We start from the raw sequence: 25,466 nt of genomic DNA on the forward strand, positions 1-25,466 counted from the left end.
GAGAGAGAGTCGTTATACGCGCGAGATTAGCTCTCTCTCTCGGGCCTTTTCGGGCCCGATTGCAGCGCTGCGCTCGATTCTTCTCGGACTCGCTTTTTAGGTGGCAATTAATGGCTGGAGCTCAAAGAGGTGGACGCTGACAAATCGCGGATTAGAGAGCAGAGTACAGTGGCCTCCTCGAGATAGTTGCGCAATGCGCGCGAAATTGGGCCAGACGACGAAGAGGCTCCGAATTCGCGTGCACGTAAAAGTGGCGCTAAGTATACTCGCGTTACAAAAGTTTTCTCGTTTACCGCTCTACCGAGAAAGTTTCTCAAAGTGTGTGTTCCCCTGTACAAATATGCCGCATTCGCGCGGTTTTCATGCAGCACGCGTATCTACGTGATACCGCCCCGTTAAAGTTATACGCGCACGATGAATATTTCAATGCTCGCCGCGAAAAATCTCGTATACTTAATACATGTATTATGGATAATTTCACACTTTTTTTGTCACTCCGTGTAGCGCAGCACTCGAATAATATACATAGTTCATAGTCCAGTGTGTAGAGGAAGAAAAAAGCCCGTTGTACAGAGTCCCAGCGGGTAATGGCATTGCAAGATCCACGATTACACACAACCGCACATCTGTGAATTCTTCCAGTGCCAAGACCCGCCAGAACCTCGACTCCACTGCGGCAGATATCACTCCTCCTCCTCCTCCTCCTCTTCTTCGTCATACATCGAGAGGAAGTATATAAAGCCTCTGCCGTATATACATACATAGATACACACTTATACGTACGTAAGCGCCGCGGCTATCGATTCGAGCCTCTTCTTTCTTCTGACGCGCGATATACTTCCGAGTCTCGCTTTGTTTTATCGCGAGAGCTTTGTTTCCCTTCTTTCTCAGCTCTCTTCGGCGACAGCTGCGCGTTTGACCTTTCCTGACCTTTGCCGTATCGGGGGTAGTCGACTCCTCTGTTTTCGAGGTGGGCTGCGCTCTGCTAAGTGAATTAGGCTATTACGGGATTGGATCTCAGGCCGGAGTGGGTGCGAGGATATAAATTTGATTTGTACGAGAGAGAATGGAAATTTTTTTGCGAAAACACTCAATTGTGTATTTTTGCGGTGCGAGATAAAGGCGATCGTGCGATGATACAGTTAATTTCGAGCTTGTTATACTTACTAGCTGTATCCACCGAATTATTAAAGTCGTGAGCTTTTATCTCTGCGCTCGTAATCTTTTACAAACGAAAATTTATCGGCGCTTGTGAACGACTGAAACAATAGGAGGAAGCGACGTTTTCTTGAAAAATACGAGGTATGAAAATTGTCAACGCGAAACGAAGCCCGAAAAATTCATTAAAAAATCCCCGATTAATCCGAATCACAAATCGACCCCCGACACTCCCCCGAACTCAAAAAGATAGAAGCAAGCAGAATAAGTATAGCAAAAGAAAACCTCCTCCCCGAAAAGTCCACGTAGTCGACGAGAGCAAAAAGCTTACCGAAGAGAGAGAGAGAGAGAGCAGGCAACTTCGACTTCGGCGCGCGAGCCACGACTGAGCCACTAACGTCGGCTCTGACTGGCTCCGACTCCCTTATTTTTCCACCCCCACCCCTATAGGCTCGCGGCTCTCGGGGCGCGCAGTCGCCAGCAGCCCTCCTCCCCCACACACGTATACGTACACACGCGCGCGCGCATTTTTCCCACCTCGCGCCATTTCAATTTCCACCTGGCTTTCCCGCCGCCCGTGTGTATACTCTTCCCTATCGTCGCCCGGGATCTCGCTCGCGTGCCGGCCGGCACATGTCGCCGCCGCTGCTGCGAACGTTGAATATTTTTTTTTTCCCCTCTCGTTATATTTAGACGCGACTCGTGTCGTGAATTTTTCCTTCGGTATAGCTATGTACTTTTCGATCGTACTTTCGTAATTACGCGGAATCGGCAGAGCAACGCGATACCGATCTCTCTTTCGCTCGTGCTTTTGCGTTATACGAACTGGGCGGACGCGCGGTTATCGGTCGCGGCCTTGGTGCAAGAGACCGGAAGGCGAAAAAAAAGCGAAAAAGAAAGAGGAAGGAACAGAGGAGGCGCGAGTTGATATCGAGCGAGCGAAGAGTACGGCGAAAAATTATTATTATAGACGCGCGTGGGCGGAACGAACGGAGGCGTTATTTTTACCCAGCATATCGATTCAATCAAATTACCTCTCTGATATAAGCAGTATAAAAACAAGTCTTACGTAAAATTTTGAGAAACTGCGACGAGCAACAAACCTTATTCCTCCTCCTCGACGAGAGCCAACCGACTAGTCGTACTGGCAAAGAAACGACTCGCCGCAGCTCGGGCGCAGCGCACAAATCCATAAATCGACTCTGGACTCGAGAGCCGACTGCAGTACTCTACAGCGCAGCTCTGTTCGACCGACGATAACAGACTGACTCGTCTACCGGCTACTCGGGCTTTATCGACTTTGCCGTATAGCGCAGGGTACGAGCCCCTCCGCAGCACCTGAAAACTGCCCCTTCCTGCGCGCGCGCGCAGCCTGCCGATAGCGACCGATCGCTGCCACCTGCGCCACACCTGCAGGTGGCGTTCCACGTGCCTGCGCGCACCTTTTTTAAAAGCCTCGCTCTAACGACTTTTTCTCTCACTCGCTTTGGCCGTCCAGTAGCGGTTCGGGTGAAGGAGCAGGAGGGCATGGCGTAATTATTCCAGTCGCAATGCCGACCGATCCGTTGGCTGCTTGATTGATGGTGGGAATGGAGGAGAGCGCGCGCCCTTTTGTCTTCCGGAAATTGGGATGACTTTCGAGTTTTTTTTTTTGTCCTTCGAGGGTTGTCTTTCTCAGAGGGCGCGTACGAGGGTGACCGGTGAAAGTTTCTTTTTTTTGTTTTTTACCGAAATTCGCAGTTTCATCGAAATCGTGAGAGTCGACGTGCGGCAAATTAGAAAACGAGGAGAAACGCGAGCCGCGCGCGTGTACGTGCATACGCTCGACGAGCAGCGAGGGAAACTGAAATTACGGAATCTCTCTCTCTCTCTCTCTCTCTCTCTCTCTCTCTCTCACCTCTCGACCTTTGACCCGAACACGAGAGAGATCCTTCGAGATGACGGCGCGAAATTTTATAAATAATTCAGCGACTTTCTCAAGCGTCACTTGAAAAGTTCGCGTCCTTGAAACTGCGAGAGTATGTACAAGCGAGCGATAACGTTTTCCCCCGCGCGCGACGACAGTTTTATTCTCTCAAACTCTCGCTCTGCGCGCGCGAGAGACTCTTGAATCTTGGCGACGCTTGAAATTCACTTTTCAGTTCAGTTAGCCATAATTTTACAAAAGCACTTAAACCGAAAGCATCATTTCGGTAATGCTTCACGCGCGCTATCTTAAAAGCGAGTATACATGTGCGACGCACTGGCAAAGCTCGTTATGAAAAGCCTAAAATAAATCTCGACTGGTTGACGAGGTTTTTGTCCTGACACACGATCAAAGCGACGTGATGCTTATCGCAGTCAAGCAGGTGAAACTCGCGCGAGCTCGTTCGTTGTTTTCATTAAAATAATGTATAAGGAAAATTACAACTGGCCCACTGAGCGAGAGCCTAGTTTTTTTCTTCTGTACTAGAATTCAATTTAATCGAATGAAAAATCGATGTTTCGCAAAGACCCACAATAGCTCGTTTTCTCCACATCGGATAGGAGACTATACGCTATACTATTACCGTCAATGATACGGCTTCGCACGGAGTCGCGCTTCCTAACTGGCACATCTGCTGCTACAAAGCCCTCTGCGCACTCGGATCTGATCAGTATGTATAAGTATACCTCTTTACACGTGACTTTCTCTCTCGAGACAGCCTGACCGAAGAGCGACTCACGGTCTAAATTGAAAAGTACATCCAGAACCGCGTCCGAGTTTCTTAAAAATTTCGTAAATCCGCTCTCAAAACCCATCATCACCTCGGCGAGAATAATTACGTCACATCCAGAGCGATCGGCTTTTTAAATTCTACGCTCTTACGCAACCGCGACGGTTGTACCAAAACAAAGAAAAAAAATCCATCAAAGACAGCATCCCGCCTTTCAGCGACTACCTGTGGCACACAGCTCTATAGAAAGGCCGAAAAAAAAGCCCCCAGCGAAGAGACGGTCACCGGTCCAGCGCAGCTGCTCTTTCGATCGGCTCTCACCGCGCTTGTATACTCTCGTTTTCGGTCAAGGTTCGCGACGCGCGCTGGTCCACTTTTTCGCTCCACTTATAATATCGGCCGCGTCGATGCAGAGACTACGCGAGTTAACCAGATTTTCAGCGGCTTCCTCAGAGGCTGTTGATCCCTATACACGTGTTTGTTGTAGAGCTTTTTCCTGGAATGCGAAAGACGGAAATCGCAGCGGGTATTCGTTTTCGAAATGACATATCGCATGCGTTAATAGATCGAGGGGGAACGCGCGCGCAACGACGATGAGGGGGCTATTAACGAAACGAAAGTAAAAGCAGACTGAATGATAATCTCGATTCGTTCCAAATTATACTCTTTTTTTTGTCATGCAAAAGTCGAGTTTTGAAACTATACATAGTGGTACGGCCTCGCTCACGTCAACTTATACGCGTTCGATTATTAATCGAGCTGTGATATCATAATATTGATGAAATTCCACGATTTCCCCATTTTCTTACGGCGCAACGCTTCGATACAAAGAGCCTCTTTTCCGGCTGCAATATTGCAATTGCGCGCAACTTTTTCCATCGGCCTTTTGGGTCGCGCGAAAGCGAAAACTGTTATTGTTATTATAAGAGATCGAGCGCTTTTGCGCCAAGTCAGCTATGGGCTCGTAGTTTAGCCCGGTACGCCGACGCGTTTTGTAATTGTAATTAGTTCCTCGCGGGTAAATAAGGAAGAGAAATTTTTTTCAAGCAACATCGCGCTCAGCTCGATTATGTTTACTCGGCCGAGCGAGTTTCGCAAGTGGCTTTGGCTCTATTAGGAGAGCTGATTAATCGTTTTTAAGAAATTGTTTCTCGCTTTTTTGTCGAGCGACGCTCACGTTTCTGGGGGAAAAAATTCAATTCGAGTAGTTGAGCCAGTCTTTCGAAATCTAATGTGGCGACAATGGAGTCGACGTATAGAAAACAGCAATTTTCGTTATCGGAACAGTGTCGCATCGAAGAGGAAAAATTAACAGAGCGTTAAGTGGGGTAAAAAGCGAGGTCCCCGTATAACCGGACACTAATTAGGGCCCGTATAATTCCTCGCGGCCAATTTGAAACGAATCGGCCGGTTCGTTAAAAAAGAAACGTTTCCTAGTGAAATGTAGCCCAAGTGCTATACCGCTGGAAAGGCAATGGGCCTGAACCTCGTATCGTAATATCGTATGCAAGCATATACTTTATATAAAAACAGTCGCTGCCTACCTCGATCTCTCCGAAATCGTCCTCTTCTCCGACAACGCACTGTGTATAACACACTGCACTAGCTCCTCTCCTTCGTCAATCTCGCACTGGAGCAGCACACTGCACTAGCGAGTGAAGAACAAACGGCGGCTCACTCGGCAAAGCGTCGCTCCAGAGCCAGGACAAAACGACGATGCAGAAAGAGCAGCAGCAGCAGTGCCTTCTCCAATCCAATTATCGTCTCCTCGCGATCATAATCCATCTTGAGAGGCGGAGGCTTTATTCTCTCTCTCTCTCTCTCTCGTGATTGCGCCGCGAGTATGATTGCAACTCTTTTCTCGAATCGGCGCAGTCTCGAGTATTGTGTCTTCTCCCTCGATCTGTTTTTAATGACCGGCGAGTTAATAATAACGCGCGCCTTATCTCCCGGCGCCGTTCGCGTCGAGTAATGTTTTTATCACTGCACAGTGCAGAAGCGACGCTCGAAACAAAAAAAAGAAATTCACGAGCAGAGGCGCTCACACTGCGCCGAAAATAGCGAGGACAAAGGAAGGGCCGGTCGGGGAAAAAAGGCGTATTATGCACACTGCCGAGTCGACTTCCTGCGGACGGACGGCAGAAGGCATACACCGATATAGAGAGGGGCACAATGGGGAACGCGCACGCGTTCGAACGCAACAAGTGCGCCCTTGTACACGTATATTACAATATTATACCCCCACAGCACTTTCAAAAAAAAAAAAAAAAAACTCACTGCTAAAAATTTCTTCGCCGAGACACTCGCGCGTGACGGCGATAATTACAAAGGACAATATACGAGGCAACGACGAAGAAGAGACGGATAGATGAAGAATCGAAAGCGCGCAGCGCTCGCGGGCGTCGAGCAGCAACTGGTCGTCGGCTGCTGCTGCTGTTGGCCGAGGCTCGCGTGCTGCAGTCAGTGTGCTGCAGTAGTTCGCGCCGGCATGAAAGAGAGAGGGAAGAGAGCGAGCCAAACCGCACACACGCGGAGGAGCTGGAGAACTGATGCCGCGAGAACACACGGTGAAAGAGCGTCCGGTGCGTGGAATAGTGTGTGTTGTACCTGTGTACGTCGCTGCTGGATCGAGAGAGACAGGAAAAGGTTTTATATGTACGAGAGAGCACCTCTCCGTGCGCGGGGACTCAGCTTCTATAAGGCGAGAAAAGGAGTAGCATATAATGCGCTTATCACTTTGGTCCTGATGCGCAAACACACGGAGCAGCGTTATAGAGCGCATATGAAGCAGGAAGAAAAAGCGCGTAATCGAGCAACAGTAAAACACACAGCCGCGCTGCAGACAACGGAGAACAGAGAAAGAGCGACACGCGTCAAGAGGAAGTGGGTGAAACACGCGTATAATGACTCGGTGTTGACTTCTTAATTGGTCTCTCTCTCTCTCTCTCTCTCTCTCTCTCTCTCTCTCGCACGCGCGTAATTAGAAGCTTAATTGTTTGATGGATTTATATAGGTGCGCGCCGAACACCCTGTATGCGCCTATGAGACAAATTGTCCGCAAGAGAATTTGAAATTTTAATACGAATGACGTGGAGTATCGCGGATTTAATTAGCCTTATTAAAACCGCCGCGTTTACTGTTACCGGTTCGCGTTTCCGCGCCGACGACGATTGTATAGGATGCAGAGGTGGGATATACATAGGCGCATCGTATAATTGAACAAAAGCATAGGGAATCGCTTAATCGTTGCGAGCGCGATTTCGCGGAATCGGTTTTCGCTTTACAGTTGCCGCAAGCTATAGATTGCACGATTGTGCTGGATTTTGTTTTGAATGAACTGTCTTCCGCTGTATAGATCCTTATTATTGTTTCCTTTTTTCGCAATAGCAAAGCGTCGCTTGGGCAACGCGCCGAAACTCGTAAATTTTAAAATGCGGGAATATCGTTAACCGATAGTCCCATTAAAATTAAGCGACCAACCGATTACCGATCCGACGTTCCATCGAGGGAAAATCAATCACCGCTCTTCGATCGTTTCGCCAGACGATCATCACGGCCACGTTACAGAGTCTCGCTCCACTGTATTATACCTATACCTTTTTTCCTCCAAGCAAGTTTAGAGAAAAGCAGTGAGCGCAACGTGTAATCTCCACGCGATAAGGAGCAGCTCTGCCGCTGCATTATCGACCTTTCAAAACGCATCACGACTCGCGCAATATCGTGACGAGCTCACCGAATCCGCGAGAGGCGCAGCGCGGAGGCAACCTTGCTATTATACAGACGCGCTCGGGGTTTGCGCAACAGGTGCACAGTCGCTGCTGCACTACGGAGAGAGATGATTTTTTCTGCACGTATGAGGAGCGCTTTGATAGGGCAATAAAGTTTCCTTTTATGGCGCATTGGAAAACTAAGATTAGGTAAACTTTGCTATTCGTTCGTTGATTTGCAAACTGAAATAAAACAAAGAGAGGAAAGAAATAAATAACAATATGAAAATTCACACACAAGTTGTACTATCATTCGAATTTTATTAAACAAATTAAATACAAAAGATTTATTCTCTTTGCTCTCCGAATCTTCTATTCTCACGACGCATATAACCACTACACATTACCAAAAAAATCGGTTCCTCGCGTTTTACAATGAACAATAAATTACCTAAAAAAGGAGAAGGAAAATTACAATGGAGATGCGCTTCCGAATGTATTTAATATAAATAAAAGTCAACGCTATGTTTATATGTATACGGAAGAATATAAATCATATCGTCGTTGCGACAATGCATGCTTAAAAATTCATCTACATATAACCAGAATAAAAAAAAGAGAAAGAGAAAGAGCTCGTTTCCGAAAGTTTCAATCTATCTTCTCTCTTTGATCTCCGCTCGATCTACGAGCAATGAACGTGTTAATGACGAAAGATCGAATTAAGATAAACAATAGTTTTGCAGTCTTCCGCAAACACATGCTCGTTTTTCTTTCGCCCATCTTTCTCTATCGTTGTAGTAAAAAAAGAAAAGAATTGAAAATAGAAAGTTATGGAAATATTAATTAAATTTTCTCTTGCAGGTTAAAATACATTTTCGGTGAATACTTGCAACGACTTGTGCGCTTGCTTCGCAAAGGAGAGTGTGTGTGTGTGTATAAAGTTGTTTTCGAAAAACAAACGCCGCAAAGCGTTTGGCGAATGATATTCAAAGTGTATGCGTATATATGCATACATACATACATACATACATGTATATGTATATGCATATATATCTTCATACAGAAGGCTTCGAGACAAGACTTAAAAAGTAACGATAAAAATGCGCTTGGAATGACGACGAAAAATATCAGGCATCGTATCATGCTTCGTTACATCAGCGTTGATTTTAGTTTTATTTATGCCATATTTCTTGTCTAAATTAGTGATTTTATCAAAGGTACCATTACATAGAGTTACGTATTTTAATATCAGACCGCAACAAAAGTTTTATTAAAATTAACTATAGAAGTTAAGCAATTTGTCGTTGCTTTAGATATACTCTTGCCTCACAAAAGTTTTCGCTTTCAAATGATAACGCAATTGGCTCAAACATATAGTTCATACATCGTAACATTCAGTTTTATCAAACGTTATTTGCCTATAACCATAGCATAAATAAACAAATTAATTTTTTGTTTAAGTAGAACGAAAATCACACTGAAGTTCGAATTTCCAAGTTTGAAATACTTTTCCAGATTTTAAAACGCATTTACGATATGTACAATGAAAGATATAGATATATCTATGTGATATAAATATACGCGGGTTTCACATATGTGTTTATATGTACTATATTTATATAACTGCAAGCCTTTGAGGGATCCTTCAAACCTCACTAAAAGACAGAAAAAAGAAAATTCCACTATCCACATGTACGCACAAACCTCGCGCAGAAAGTAACCGTTATATTATCATTATTATTTTGTTTAGGCTCTGGTAAAAAGTTTCCAATGCATGTCAATCCCCTTACGTTCACTCTGTCCCTCGCATTCTTCCTTTTTCGAACGTGCATGAAAAAAATATACATAGATACGCGTTTTCACGTATACGTGAAATATATATGTATATATATTTATTTATTTATATAATTATATCGATGCTTGTATATATATATATATATAGATATCGGTCTTTTCTTCTTTATATATATATAATATATATATAAATTGTATCGACGACACAATAGTTTGAACTTTGAAGGGAGTGAAATAACGCGAGTTTCGGTTTCGTATTTTTTATTTTTTTCTCTCTTGTTAAGAATTATTAATCTCTCCAGTCAGCTACTTCGATCCATTGCTTCGACTGATCATTCGGTTTAATCATTGTGTGTATGCGCCCTCCCAAGTTAAAGATTGCGATCCTCGTCTCTCGGTACTCGGTTATTATCACGAACAACGACTAAAATATACGGTCTAACGCTATTTACACCAACTTACAGACTACAGATATCTTGCGAAATGGGCTAGCCTAAAATTATATTATACAGGATGCCGCCTCTTTCCCCTTAACTCGACACTGAAATGATATTTAACATCTTTGGACTTGATTTATTACACATTCTTCGTAGGTAGAATAATACGACTTACGACTCTCAACGCCGTCTTTTATGCTCTTTTACTTTTGAATTTTGTTGTCTATTTCAACTGATTAATTGTCGAAAAATTTGCTCGCGACGTATGAAAGTCACTCGTCATGCTAAACTTTTGAGACTGAACCCAAATCTTAGTGAACTCCTCGTTCGCACCAATGGCTTTTTCGTCCTTATTCGAACAATCTCGCAAAAAGAACGAAAACGCACGCGAGCTACATTGTTGAAGTGCTCCTCCTAAGTATTCATACAGTCGAATTAAAATACTCATAATACTCAACGGATCCGATTCGCATTAAAACAAAGCAATAGCTTCTGATTACAAGATCAACCCCTGACTCGAATATACTTTCACTCGAATAAGTATCATTCCATGACAATAATATTAATAATAATAATTACAATACAATATAATACAATGCCTCAATCATAAAAAGTCTTTTAAAAAAATACAAAAACACGCAGTAACTTTAGGAAGCACTCCAACTCTGTCCGAGGAATAGCACTCGTCAGTTTGACGCCTAATACAGTGGACCCTACTGTGGCATAATATCGCCTACACAGAGAACTGCTGTCTTGGTCATTCTTAGAGAGGTCCCTGGTGGCTTCTTCTGGGGCCACCTTGGCCAGGATGCGTGGGTCTCACGCCTCGTGGGCCGCGGACCACGAACGACGAGTGCAGCCTCGGCTTAATCTCGCCGCTGGTTATTGAGGCTGACCGATGATCCGGGACTCGGCCCGGAAGCATGTCCTATACGGCCGACACCTGTGCGTCCTCGTCGTCTGTGAACAGCAGAAATATCAAGTTAGGGAAGTCTAGTTTTCTTTTTAAAAGAGGTAATTTTCGTAAAACTTCGTAGACGCAACGCTCTGAAGGAGCTACTAAAATTTGCATGGCGGGGAGTGCGAAACGTGAATTTCGCGTTTACTGTGTTCCGACACCTGGATACACCTCAGTTTTAGTAGAAACACTGTTAATATTTTAGTAAGATTATGGTGAAAACTGCGCCTGAAAGAATTACGTTTCTATTTCGCGAATATCAACTGTTTGCAAAATAAGTACAAGAATCTAATTTCAACGGTGCTATAAAAACTAGATTTTCTTCGGTGAATATTTAAAATATCGAAAAATCAGATTGAATATCAAAAATGTTGGAAACCTAATTTAGTATCTAACATGCTCGTTTTAAGTGACTTAATCTTTTTTCTATCCGTGAGCAATTATGGTAATATTCAATACTTAAAAATCGGTAAAAAGAAACTATTTTAAAAGCTTATTTCGAATAATAAATATAATATTATAAATAAAATAAAGCAGAGTCTGGATTTAGTGCGATTTTCGGGACATCTTTGTAATCTAATTTTTACGTATGCTTCCGAAAATCGTAGACTATGATCGAAAAATAAAATATAGATGTATCTTTTGAAGCAAAATAAAAAACGTGCGAAATAAAACGTTGCAATAAGCAGTCGCATGATAGCAAAAATAAAAGGTATGTTGAGTCATTTGAAATGAAAAAATAACTGAAAATAAATTACGATTATGAATGCAACATGACAATGATTCTGGACATAAGCAAGCGAGCAGGTGCAATGGGGTTTGGATGCGATATTCATGAATTATTTTCTTGTTCTACATAGAAAAGTAGATACGACCATAAAGTAAATAGTAAAGGTAATATATTTATAATAGTTGCAGTCTTTCCATAAGGCCTAATAGATAATCACCTCGCTATAACTTTCCTGGTTCTTTCTCATATATCAAGTATCATAAATATAAGTCACACAACACGTAAGGTACAGCGCTATAAATATATATATATATATATATATATATATATATATATATATATATATATATGTGTGTGTGTGTGTGTGTGCATTCACTGCATATCAATTGACAGAATATTCACGATTTATATTCTTGGTACTTTCGATTTCCTTTGAACATCGACTCTTTCATTATACTTGCAATAGACAGATAACATCAGCGCATGGCAAATGCGATAGTCCAAGCAGATTTTCATCTCACATAAACGTTTTATATTTAGAATTTCGTGATGACGATTGTTCTGTTGTGTTGATTAAAAAATACTGAATACGTATAGAACTTTAACTTTAAACCTTTCGATCGCTGTGTGAATTTCGTGTGATGTGATTAATGGTGAGTTAATGGTGTTAACACAAGAAAAAATTTGAGTTTAATGCTTTGGTGAAACATCTTGTATCGAAGATTATTTACTTTCATTGTTATAACTTGTTTAAAATTAATAAACAGTATAGAAGTAAAATTTTTAACAACACGTAACAGATAAAATTAGATACCTAGATCATCATCCCACCAAGAGCATCGACAACTCCAAATACGACGAACCAAATAAGAAAAGAAAAAACAAATCAAAAAGAAAAGAACCTGCAGCGATATTGTGTGACATCACAGTCAGCCTAACCAGTTCGTCAGTCTCGTCAATCTGAACTCTCAAATACATAGTCGTCCAATGTCCACAAGTAAAAAAGAAGAAGTTTCGCGGTTCCAGTCGTTTTTCCCCGTTGTGTTAATCGCTTGTCAATGTCGTTATATACCATCTTCGTGTTCGTTGCGGTAGGTGACTCCCTCGTGACTGTGGGCCCGTCCAAGCCTGTGCAGTCTGGCCATTTGCGCTGCAATCTTGTAATCTGGCGGCACCCGACACTCGTGCCCCGGTAGTCGCCTGCCCAGCGGCGGAGGCAAGGGTGGAGGCGGCATGCTGCTCATCCCCGCGCTCGATACTGCTCCACCTGAAAATCGCTCCACGCGTTCTTGTGTCTCGTTCTCTTTTTTTTTGTTATGGCTGCGCGTGTGTTTGCGTGTGTTAGGGGGAAAGTCGCGATTATGTTGTTGAGTTTCTTTCTGTGAGGGGTTAAGTTTCAATTCGATGGCAGGGAACTGACTCAGCGAGATGACTCAGTGCAGATTGATCTCTATGCTTTCAATTCAATTGGCATCAATCATTTTGCTAATGTTATAATACTCTGCACTGTGCATCTCAACAAAGTCACCGTTATACGTCACTCTCTAAGCCTGGTATAAGTATAACAGAACAACCCCAACAGATGCTGCACTAAACCAACCAAGTACTGTTGTTTTGATCTTTCGAAGAAGCAGTTTGTCATAGTGAACCTTTGTCTCTGCTAATATAAGAAATATTAACAAGTGGAGATCCAAGAAAATTCCATTGCAACTCGCGCATGCACCTACAATTATAAGCATCACAATCGCACAACATTCACGTGCGTTTGCATGCATGTTTGCAGTACAATAAAACAATCACAAAGCCATCACCAAGCCATAGACAAAAGCGATCGTAACAAAACAGTAGCAGCAGCAGCTGAATACGCCCATTTCTCATGTACAATCGTGATCATTATGATGATGTGATAAGGGTGACGTGGTTTTTACCTCGGACGCTATAAATTTCAGAACCTGCAAAATACACCATTCTCATAAGTGAAAAATAAAAATAAAACGAATTTTTTATTTCACAAGGACTGAAATCCAAAGCGTCGCCGTCCTTCAGCCAACAAAAAGAAAATCAAACGCTCAGACGACGTGGCGATACGTAATAAATTACAGGATATCCCGCGATGAATCTCAATCGATCAAACGGGAATTAGAAATACACCCCACGAGTCGACGTTATAAGTATTGTTCACACAGGTATAAAACTCGAGGGTTATTGAAAAAAAAATCAATTCGTCAGTGCAGAAGTGCTCTCGAAGGGTGTGCGCACAGCAATCCGTTTACTCAGCAACCTTCCCGTTCCTGTTGCTCCTCCAGGAGACTCACCGTTGAGGGGATTCACCGGTTGATGGCGTTGGCGTGATGGCGGTAACGGTGGTGGTGGCGGCGGCGGTGGATGATGATAATGGTGATGATGATGATAATGATGATCGTTTTCCCGGTGCTTAAGCTGGTGCTGGTGATGGTGATTGGGTAGCGGTGGCAGGACCGCCACCGCGTGCGGGAACGGCGGAGCGGCGCGCGCGAACTGACCTACCGAGCCTGCTCCACGTGCACACAGACACCAATGTTTGTTTGTTCTTTTTTTTGTAATTCGTGTTAAAGTTAGTGCTACACCCTTCACCAGTTTTACAAATTGTCACCTCTTTATCGGATGGATACGAGCGAGTTGTGGGAAGGATAGAGAGAAAGGTCGACTTTACCTCGGTTCTCGAGACGCGAGCGTTGAGTTCGTTGCAACAAGACTATATACAGATATACACAGAGAGGTGTCCTTTTTTGCTCAAGCTGACAGCACGTGCATCTTTTATCGGGTGTAGAGTAGAAATTCAGTGGGACGTTAAAGTGTGAGAGGCTGTAAAATTTGTGATAGCTCGAATAAATTAAACGCTGAATTGATAAAAGATGCACGCGCGCGTCGCGTAAAAGCTGTATCTTCAGAAGGTTTAAGACAGCTCGGTTTTTATTATGTACAGTAAAATTCTCTAGCTACTTTATGTACACCGAGATGAGAAAAGTAATATTTTTCAATACAAAAGCAGAATTGTATTCTTTGGTAGAATATTTTTGCTAACTGTACAATACTATTATTATAAAAATGTATATTTAGAAAAACTATCTGACTAGATGAATTCAAAATTTTAATAATAATAATCGATGCAAAGAAGAACATCCATCAAAAAAACTTAATATTATCATTCCAGCTTTCGAACGATACTATGTACAGATTTATTTACAGTTCTTCTAAGTATTCTTCTTTACGATAAAAGACTAAAGTTTAAATCCAAGGCTTTTCAATGAGTAAACATTACTAGATGCATAACTATGATACCTCGAATAATAACCCTTCTTTACTCAATCGAAACAACAACCAACACGTACGAGAATGAGAACACGTAACCACGACGATTAAAAAAAGCCTTCTACTTTCAAGCATGCTCTTATTGCCATAGCGCTATAATGTATGTTTAGGTTGCGATCTGTATAAATAGCAATAAACGAAATTTTCCCGAAGATTTGATAAGATGATCGTCGAGATGTACGAATGGACGCGATTATATGTAAAACCGAATTAATTGAGTTTAATTCATTAAACTAATTTTTTATGTAAAGTAACCGTGAACAGAATTTGTTGATTCGTTTTTGCGAAGTTGTACAATATACGACTAATTGTTGTAATTATGTAACTATATTTTTCTGTACATGATGCGTACAATTTCGCAAAAATGAAGATCCCGTTCATCCATATCTGCATACGACAACAACGATAGCCAAGGCATTCCTCGATTCCCAATAAAATATCGTTTAACTCCCGCATAGACTGCAGCTGTCTCGCAGCAGCAATAGCTCGAGTGATCTCGCGCGGACGGGGGTATGGAGGACAGAAGACAAACACACACACACTTGAGAGAGGAGAGAGAAGAAAGCTCTCTCTGAGCTCTCGAGTTGGTCAGTGCTTTACGTACCTTGCATGGCAGAGTGCCGTCTCTGGGGAGGCGGTGGACTGCCGCCGGCCTCGACGCTGCTCCCGCTGTGGCTGTCCAGCTGGGTACTGTGACCACTGTCACTGCTCGTCACCGAACCTACGCAAACACGACGCCCAACACAAATTTCTATCACTACTTATTCTCTTGCTGTCTGATGCGGTTGCTCTCGCTCTCGTAAGTATCACATTCCCCCGCTGCCTCCGCCTCTCAATCATCATCTTCTCGCCGTGTCTCTACTATACAATACGTATACTTTCTCTCTTTTTTGCAACTTTTACTGTGGTATATGGTTACTTTTTTCTGAAGATATGAAAACTCATAGCCGTCAACGCGCCACCCTCTAGGTGATTTATATAGTTTATTTTTACTCTTTTCGAGAACAACGTACGCGCCGCCGGACTGATGACTTTTGCGAACGATGAAAAAATGAGTCGCTGGATGATCCACTACAGATTTCTACAGTTAACTTTGTGCGTTTGACTGTAGAGAGCAGTAAAGCTTTTCGTTACTCTAACATAAAAGAACGTCACATGGGGAAAATGATTGAAACGCTATCGTTTGAAAACTAGTTAAGCCACTAATATAGTTCCACCATCTACTGTTCAAATCAAGTTTCATTTTAAATTCAAAAATAAAAGAGCAATATATAGAATAAAAATGAAGAATAATAAAAGTATTAGCAATTGAAAAAGATAGAATAGCTTGTTACAACAATATTTGCATTCATAAAAAGCACTACCAACATGTTAATGGATCATCAGTAATACATTTTTCGTGTTATGCTTAAAGTCTCTAGTTATCATATAAGACGTGTTATTTCAATGATTCAAGTGTATTTATATTGTTTATAATTTGTTTGTGACTTGGAAGCAAACTACGCTATATGATCAATTTGCACAAACGAATCTTACTACAAAGCCAGTGTTTTTAATATACATGATGATGATATCAATGAGTTTCACGATGTGATTCCGCTTGTCCCATTTCTCCCGTCACAAGAAGGCAATAAGAGCGTGAAAAACAGTGACAAAGTTTACCCGAGTGTTTGTAAGTATTTTCGTGACGTGAATTCAGTATATATAGTTGTAAAAAGCGCGAGCTTCGGCGTATGTATAGTAAAATATATAATGCGTGCGCGCGTGGTTATAAAAAACAACGAGAGGACATGAAAACACTCATGAGTAATAATTGCGTGACGGCTGTGCAGCGTGCAAAACAAAAGGGGCCTCCTTTCTCCTGTTTTCGTTCACTCGTTCTGTCTCATTCGTCCAGACCATTCACTAGCCGTCAACTTCCTCTTTCCCTTTACTCACATGTACAATCATTTTCTCTTTCTTCCTTCCATTCTCAGCCCTCTCACTCTTCTCATCCTCGCTCTCTTTTTTGATTTTTTTTTAAATAGACAATTTGCTATAAATGATTCAGCTTGTACTTTTGTATTAAGAGCAATAAACAAGAATGTGAATAACTAATATAAACAAGAGGTAAACAGTCATTCGCTGGCCACAGAGACGAGCCAAGACCGATCCTGGATGGAAGATTTGACTGAATACTGTTTTCATCTGTTAATGGCTTCTTTTTATAACGAGATCAAGCAAAATCATCCACTATAAAGTATAAAGTAACATGGTTACGAAACAAACGTATAGTTGCACGTTAATATATCGATGCTTTCAAGAAAAATTTCAATCCAGGAAACATACAAAAAACGTTAAATATAAAAATGATTGAGCGAGAAAGAGAGAGAAAACACACGACACATTTTTTCTCGAAGAAAAAAAATTAAAAAAAAAGTAATATAAAACACAGGCACCTTTCTATGTAATAATAATCATAATAGATAATAATATGCGAGAGAGACGACGACGACGTCGAGGAGTGGGAGGAGCACATCGACTGTTTCAAGCCGTGTCTACTCACCGCTGGTCAAGGTCTTCCTGAGCGGCTGAAGATTGCTGAGACTGGTGACGCTACTACTCTCAGCGCTGAGGTCGACCGGTGGTGGCAGGCCTGAGGGCGTATCGCTGTGTGAACGCTCGTGCATGGGTACGCGGTTGCTACCCGAACCGACGCGTCGAGGTGCGCCAGGGCTCTGCTCCAGTGCCGATGAGTGCAGAGCGAGTCCGGGCACCGGAAGCGGTGCCGCACAGTGTTTCGGCTGGTAAGGCCGGGTCTTATGCGGGTCCGAGAGAGCCAACATCTTACGTACCGCTTGGGGTGATGCCGCACCGAACTTTGTGCCTGTGTAGAAGTGATTTATCAGTACTCAAGTATAAAGTAAATTTGAACATGGATACTACGCTGCTTAACTATCGCAGCTTTCAACTAAAAGGGTAGATTGTTGCGGATTTATATTTCATGTTGACTATCTGTCGCTAATTGTCTATTGCGACAGAACACACTACGTATTTTTATATGCATCGGCACGAATTCTGCTTTGCACTGTTATAGAGGGAATCGGAGTGTTCTACAAAATGGAAAAATGCTATGTTACGAGAAAACTAATTGAAGGTTCTCAAGGGAATGATTGGACGCGTAGGTGATAATCGTTTATTACATGACTTATAAAAGTGTGACATAAATAAGAATCATCTTTTTCTTTCTTACCAATCATATTTATATTGCGGTTAATTGGGCGAACTGTCCAATCACTCCCTGGAGGATCACCAGGTTAATAAAGAACATAAATATCACTCGATTTAGCTTAATAATCGGATTCTACTTAATTATTGCGACTTTACCGCCCGAATGATTGATATAGACTTTCGTAAGATCAATGATTTCTTTAAGTGAATTACAATCGAATAATAAACGATAAGCTTACCTTGTATACTCTTTCTTCCTTCGCTCGTACTACTGGCGCTGCTCGTCGTTGAGAGAGTCGGAGACGGGTGTCTTCTGCCTCGTGATCCACCGAGTGGCACTGCTGCTGCCATGGCCACTGCTCCCACGTGAGGTTCACACTCAACTGACAACTGATGGAGCTTCTCTTCATCGGAGATGACCTTGATGTTGGCGAGATAAGCTTTTACGCGTCGCACCATTTGAGCCTCCTCGAACATCTTCTTTGGGTTGGGTGCAGCGGCAGACTTCTTTCGCCTCTTAACCGTTGCCGTTTGTCCGCCTGTGAAGTGCAATTTTTCGTGTGAGCATTTTTCCAAAAGAGTGGAGGTTGATTACGGCCATGTTTTTATTCAACAGTTTTAAGGTGCAAAGTAACTAGTTAGCAAAAAACACGAGGATCAACTTTGCTACCTTGATTATTACCCGTGGTCATTTGATTGAGAGCCACCATAGCAGAGCTAGATGGCTGTCCTCCTCGTTCTAACATTGTTTGCAAGTCGTAAGCAGACGAGCACATGTTCGTTAGAGTCCGAACTTCCTTCGCTATCATTCGGAGCTTCTCAAAGTTCACTAAGCCTTCAACCCTAGAGTCGTTTCCGAGATGAATGAAGGTCAGATCTTTCTTAACTACTGGATAAAATGGAATCTAAAAAATGTAAGTAATAGTTAAGATACTTTTCACTGCGGAAAAATTATTAATGATAAATTGCGAATCAAAACGTACGATCGGTGGCTGAGTTTGTTCGCTTGCAACCAATTGTCGGTATTTGCTCATGTTTCGACTGGGATCCATAAGCTCTTGCAAGTCGCTAAAAAGCCTCTGGTACTTGCTTGGCAACTTTTCCCAAGAGGCTCTGAGTCTTGAAACCGCTCCATGACCCAGGCCAGAGACAATTGCAAACATAGAGTTGAAGTTTTTACACTCTTTGCATTGACCTTTTTGTAAAATATTGGTAATTGAGTGATATGATCGAATATGCTTATAAGTATCCTTTTGTACAATCGGGCAAATATAATGTACTTACGTGCTATTTTGATAAATTGTTTGATGATTTTACTTCGCCTAACAATATTATGTTCTGAGCATACTTCCGTTACAACCCAAAACATTTCACGGTTAACCAATTCAGCAAATTGGCTCAGCATTGGCACACCGTATTTACTTTTCAATTCAAAAAGATCGTCCACATATTCGGTAGATTCGATTTGCCTGTTGAAAAAATATGCATGTTAAGATCGAAATTTGACAGATGTTGTAAGGAAACCTAATGCTCACATTATTACTAAAAATATTCACTCACCTGAATATGTTGAAATCCTGGAAAGTTAACTGAGCAGCGACTTCGATTGCATTCAATTGCAGGAAATGCACTTGAGACTCCCTCACCAGATCGGGCGCCTGTTCATCTGCCACTAAAGTCTCCGAGATCCCGTTTGTCTTTAGGTAATACCTGGAGCTCAGACCGATTCTTTCGGCCAGATTTTGCAGCTGGTCAGGCAATCGCCTCTGCTTGATCATACCACCTTCGCCAACGCTAACCTCAGCTAAAGAGAAGTTTGAGCTACTTTCAGTGATTCCAAATTCCTGAAGTGCAAGCATGACCACCTCATGGGCCGTCGTTTCTTTGTGTACGAGCAGGTACTTGCAAGTCTGATCGGCCTTGTACACCTTGAGCACGTGCTCTGGGTAGTCAGGCGCTCGCGGCTCATCGTAACAGTAAAGCGAGGTCAGGTCGGGATTGGAGCGCGAGTGGTATAGGTTGGAAGACTGCTGGGAGAGACCGGTACCCGGAGGTGTGTGAGGTGGTCCTAAAGGATCGTCCGCGTGAACTCCGTCGCTGCAAATATAATACAATGTTTACATTTTTTATGCACGAAAATGTCTATTTTATGAAAAGCAGAACGAGAAATATTTACTTGATCATATTCTTTGGCAAAATATTCATCTTCATGAGAGCTTTTTGGAATCTCTTTCTGGGTCCAAGTGTCATGAAACCCTTGTGCTCCTTTTTCGCGTCTTTGCACGGTGAGACGTTACTACTGTCGGCTGGAATGAGAAGTGGCACTCCGCCAACCATTGGATTTAGAGGATTAACAGGTGTCAGTGGATCGACGTGAGTCGATAACCTTATTCGCGGATCAGTCTGCAGTCTCGGAAGTATTTCGGGTTTGCTTGGTCGGCTGCGCTGTCGTGGTGAATTGTCCGGCTTCGCAAGCATTTCTTTGAATGCTAAAAATCATATTTGATCCATTAATTGAAAGAACAAACACTTGTTTTTAATCGATACTGATTTTTATCATTTGTTCCACGGCATTGCTAATGTACGTTTTCTAATGCCATGACATTGCAATAAATTTACTCAGACATGTAGTTCTTTAAGCGAATGACACGAACGGCCTCCTTACCTAAGAGATTCGATTTGACGGTGATGCTAAGATGCGTCGAACCTCTGAGAATTTCCAGGGCTTTCGCGTGATTGACGTGCTCGAAGCTCTGTCCGTTGACCTCGAGAATCTGATCACCTCGCTTGAGTCCGACGTCCTCCGCCTTCGATTTCTTCTCTACTTTAGAAATAAATATACCATATTTCTTTTCGTAGCCTCCTAAGATACTGAAGTGAAGAACCTCGTCTCGACTTGGTCGTGCCAAAACGACGTTTCGCGTCCTCGCCTTGGCTGCACACGCAATGTTTAACAATCTGTTTGGAAAAAATAAAGTTTGTTAAAAAACGCATTCTTGAATTTTAAAATTATTTAGCCTTGTTTCACTAGATATAGGCATTTTTTATAAATTTTTTCTCGATGCTTGGCGTCAGTTGCACAACAATCATTGTACAAACAGACAGATTTGCCCAAGAAGCGTTATCATTATCTTTTTTTCTCGATTAAAAGTCTACACGGCTAACAAATAACGATAAAAAGCCTTCGACCGTCAGTGGAATTTACCCAAATCTATGCAGTTTTTTGCTTTCGAAAATTTCGCTACTCTTAAAAAAATTAACGAACCTTTGTTGTCCGAGCATCTTCTCCTTCTCGAGACAAGCCTCAAACTTTTCGAGAAACTCCATCATCATGGGATCGGTCTCGAAGTCCGTGAAGTGATTGTTGACCCACAGAAGGACAACGCGTGCCACCCTGTCTCTGACCTGGGCTTGCTCGAACCACTCTAGCAGCTGATTAGCGACGAACTGCGAGTTGTCGACGAAGGTACGGTGCGTAAGCAGGAAATCCTCGACGTAAGTCGGGTCGGTAATACTGTTCTCTTCGATTAGTTGAAGCATTAGTCTATCGGATGTGCCCCGGATGACGACGTGGCCGCGTCGCGCCCCGCCGTCCAGGGCACCGCGCAACTCCGTGACCAGAATAACACGGCCGTCTTCCTCGTGTCGCCTCGTGTTCTCTTCACCCTGGTGCTGAATTCTGTAGTAATCCACCTGGGTGACGCACACGAACTGGCAGTCGTCGCACCTGTGTGCATAAATGCATCAGTGAGAAAATGTTTGAGAGTTGATTCATTGTGCTTGTTTGCTCTTTTTCTTTTGCAGCGATTTGTGGTGTATCTGGATTGAATGCAGAGTTTGTTTGGTGATTGTGCTTGTGCTATTTAGGTTTTGTTTACTTGTGCTAGTAAACATTCAAGGTACTTGAAATTCAATGTATCAAACAAAAGTTATCAACTATGTTAGTGTATTGTTTAACATCATTCTAGTCTGACTAATGAAACTGTTTTGTTATTACTGCAGTCAAGTAAACAAAATTCCTTACTTATTCAAGTACTTACTTTGTCCTCATAATCCCGCGGTGTAAGAGTGTCTCCATTGTGGGCAGAATACCGAAACTGTCTCCCACATGCAACTGATCAACAGTTCCATTGTGTTCTACTTCCACTGTTCCATTGATGAGGACACTCCAACTGTCCAGCTCTTCTCCATCGGTCAGAACAACCATTCCTGCACGTTCAACCACTGCGAACACCATTACTGCACAGAGTGCCCGTCTTACTGCCAGAGTCATGTTTGTGAAGGCCTTGAGATGCTGCGTGAAGTCAAGAAGAACTTCGATATCGTCTTCTGTCCTCTCTCCAGGATCTTTTTCAAGACATTCTCTGACTGTGTCTCGTACAGTTAGACTCTGCAAGATTAATTACAATATGAAGATTAATTTAAAAATTCAGGATTGTAAGATTTGGTTGTTTCAAATGAAATCCACACTTACATCCATACTCTCGGCAAGATCTTCCTCTTCATCACTGTCCACTACAGACTCCTGCAGACCAGAGAGATCAACCTCATCTGGATCTTGGTCCAGAGAGCTCTGTACAGATGTCATGGTGTCTGAGCCACTGTACGCTGAACTAGTGTCACTGGAGTGACTACTTCTGTTGGATTTTTGATAGAGCTCTGGTCGGCCTGTAAGGCCTTGTGAAAACTGTGAAAAAAAAGATTGAGTGAGCATTTTAGCAAAATATTTTTTGAAATTGTAGTTGCATCTTAAAAATATAGTGGGAATCGACGAAAATAATTCAGCTCTGATCATATGAAACAACTACTCATTTCCAAGAATCAACTGCCATTCTCAATGACAGGAATGTAATTTATAATTGCCAATACTTCCAGCATCTATTAAAGCACTACTTAGAAAACAGTTCCTCATCCAACAAAAAAAAGGAAAGAGCATCTCAAAGAATCTGACCATGAAGCTTGTCCTAGGCATCGTTTAGCGTTCATCTGGGCCTTTCATTCTCAATAAAGGAATAAAGAGTCTCAACAATTGGCACTGGCTTCTCAAGCAATGACATCGTGTACATCATATCTCTCAATTTGCCCACCAGCAATACATGAGGATATACGCATGGAGGAGAAGAAAGTTAGGAAGACAAGCAGCACGCCATGTGCAACTCTGCATTTGTTTATCAACCGTGCTAAACAAATTAGCACTGTTTAGCAAATTAGTCAGGCCAAAATACTTGTTGATCCTTGCAAACAGATCAACATTCCTTACGTAAACAAAGAGCAGTCCATTCATTTATAGAAGTGAATGTAAAGCCAGCATTAATTTAGAAGGAGTTCAAGGCATTTCCCAAGTCAAAAGTAAAATAAACAGGATCATGAGCCAGAAACGTCGCGAAGCCTTACAGCTGTGTACCAAAGCCACAACAGCATCAACTGAAGAATGCTAATGCAAATCGCTCGAAAACGAAAAGGAAAAAAAGAAGAAACCGCGACATTCCATCGCGAAGAGAGCCCGCAGGAATCAAGGCATTTATGCTAGAATGCAATTTCCCAGGCGCCGAGTTGTGTATCGCGGGTCAGGAAGGTAAAGGCTGCGTAAGCAACATATACGAGGAATGGGCGTGATTGTGGGGAGGGCGCGAGGGGGAACGCAACAGAGCAGCAGCAGCAGCAGAGATTAGGTTAGGACGGCACGACATGACATCACGCATCAGCCTACTCCTTTGCGCGCGCCGCCTCTCTTTGGAGAAAACATCAGAGCCAGGATCGTACTCGCTCCTTAGCTGTGCGCGTACGTGTATATGTATTATGTATACACACGGAGATTCGCGAGCAGATGGTGGGCAGCTATCGCGATTGTTGTTGCAGGTCGCAGAGAGAATACGGGGCTCTGGGTGTTTCCACATACATTTCGGAGCGCGCGACGAGGGCATTATATCGGTGGGCACACGTAAAGCGCGACGCTGGTCGCGGAGCGTGCATCGGCTCTCCGTTTCTCTCTCTCTCTCTCTCTCTCTCTCTCTCTCTCTCTCTCTCTCTCTCACGCGCGCGCGAGAGCGCGAGGGGCCCGTTTGGCGGCCATGAAAATTAATGCTCGAGCTGAGCGCGAGGAGAGCGAGCTGCGTATAGACGCAGGCAGGCAAGGCAAGCATTAACTCGTAACTCGCTCCGAAACGACGCTCGGCGATGCGTTTTCTCCCTTGGCTTTATACGCACGAACTGGGACCCTCACTTGGTACATGCCGCCGAAGGTATCCATCTCCTCTTGCGACCGATATATCGCTCCAGCAGCAGGCCGATGCACTCCACAACACACTCGCACAAACAGCGCACTCAAGTCTTTCCCGCGAGCGTCATACTGCACTCGGGTATGATGCTCCCGCGGCTGCAGATGTAGAGACCCAGAGACGAGGAAAAAACGGCGAGTACAGTAGTATTCACAACACCGAAAAATCGTACGCGCGCGCGGCCCAACACAGTCATCCAGAAGACGAGAGCAGCGCTACGGAACTGTATACGAGAGTATACTACAAGCTAGAGAGCCGCCGCCGCTCCTCACGTACACGCACCAACACTAAACTGGCGGGCGAATTCCACTGGCGCGGCTCGAGCGCACCGCTAAAGGCGCTCCGTTCGCTCGTCCCTCTCTCTCTCTCTCTCTCTCTCTCGCAGGGATAAATAAGCAGCGGGGCTGCCCCTTCTCCGCGTCTACTTATGTACTGTTGCGCTGCAGCTCGACGGCTTTTCGGTTGGGAGAGAGAGAGAGAGCGGCGGCGGTGAAACGTGTCTCACGAGAGAGAGAGAGAGAGAGAGAAAGGAAATTATAAACGCGCAGGGAAAACTTGGTTATAGTGCAGGTATACTGTATAGAGCTACCTGCACAAAGGCGGGGGATTAATAAAAGGAAAATTCGTGTGTACGAGATGCGCCGGGCTGATTATTGTCGCGCCGCGGCTTATGGGAAAGCGTGTCGTGAGAGAATTTTTTTTCCTCGAAAAACATCGAATTTCCGAGATGCGGACAGAGATAGATAAGTTCATTCGCAGGTGAGAGATAAGCGCGTTTTACGCGCGTATGTAAACAAGGACGTATGGATATACGCGAACGATGAATTACGAGCGGTAAATATAACGCGAGTGTACTGCAGCGTCGTAAATCAAAGCCGGCGATCCCCTTAGACTCGGTCCAATATTTGCGCCGATTCGCGAATTTAAATATATACTCGCTCTTATCTCGGCGGCGTGAAAGAAAAAACGGGAGCACCGAACGCGAGGAGTTTAGAGGGGAAAAAAAGCATCGATAACGGGAGGAGAAAATCGTACGTATACAAGATATAGACCAGTGCGGCTATTATAGAATATCGATACATAGGTACACACGAGAGAAACTTTCCTCGCAGGCTTTCGAGTTACCTAATTCACTTTCTCGTTAGGC

General features: G+C 43.3%; 1 protein-coding gene and 1 non-coding gene across 22 annotated transcripts in view; both read right to left on the reverse strand.

Annotated features, from left to right (window-relative positions):
• Positions 1–577: 577 nt before the first annotated feature.
• On the reverse strand, positions 578–658 carry Mir263b (microRNA mir-263b). The gene has a single exon (NR_039047.1). It is a non-coding gene; the product is annotated as a microRNA mir-263b (primary transcript).
• A 7,204-nt stretch (positions 659–7,862) lies between these two features.
• Positions 7,863–25,466, reverse strand: part of LOC100119820 (rap guanine nucleotide exchange factor 2) — a 116,899-nt gene continuing 99,295 nt past the window's right edge. For 5 of the 21 annotated variants that reach the window (XM_031927985.2, XM_031927984.2, XM_031927988.2 and 2 more), the window contains 16 exons: positions 22,516–22,728; positions 22,082–22,431; positions 21,307–21,768; positions 20,707–20,999; positions 20,218–20,530; positions 19,602–20,138; positions 19,326–19,510; positions 19,025–19,236; positions 18,712–18,946; positions 18,281–18,580; positions 18,064–18,111; positions 17,377–17,697; positions 15,436–15,552; positions 13,796–14,011; positions 12,553–12,747; positions 8,881–10,752 (listed from right to left, as the gene is read on the reverse strand). In XM_031927985.2, the coding sequence (XP_031783845.1) occupies positions 10,721–10,752; positions 12,553–12,747; positions 13,796–14,011; positions 15,436–15,552; positions 17,377–17,697; positions 18,064–18,111; positions 18,281–18,580; positions 18,712–18,946; positions 19,025–19,236; positions 19,326–19,510; positions 19,602–20,138; positions 20,218–20,530; positions 20,707–20,999; positions 21,307–21,768; positions 22,082–22,431; positions 22,516–22,728 (4,029 nt within the window). In that variant the 3' untranslated portion in view covers positions 8,881–10,720. Of the gene's footprint in view, positions 10,753–12,552; positions 12,748–13,795; positions 14,012–15,435; positions 15,553–17,376; positions 17,698–18,063; positions 18,112–18,280; positions 18,581–18,711; positions 18,947–19,024; positions 19,237–19,325; positions 19,511–19,601; positions 20,139–20,217; positions 20,531–20,706; positions 21,000–21,306; positions 21,769–22,081; positions 22,432–22,515; positions 22,729–24,264; positions 24,589–25,466 lie in introns of those variants that run through there. The other 16 variants (XM_032597802.1, XM_031927982.2, XM_032597806.1 and 13 more) reach the window with 14 other exon arrangements.

The sequence above is a fragment of the Nasonia vitripennis genome, chromosome 3 (genome assembly GCF_009193385.2).
Source record: "Nasonia vitripennis strain AsymCx chromosome 3, Nvit_psr_1.1, whole genome shotgun sequence".
Classification (NCBI taxonomy): domain Eukaryota; kingdom Metazoa; phylum Arthropoda; class Insecta; order Hymenoptera; family Pteromalidae; genus Nasonia; species Nasonia vitripennis.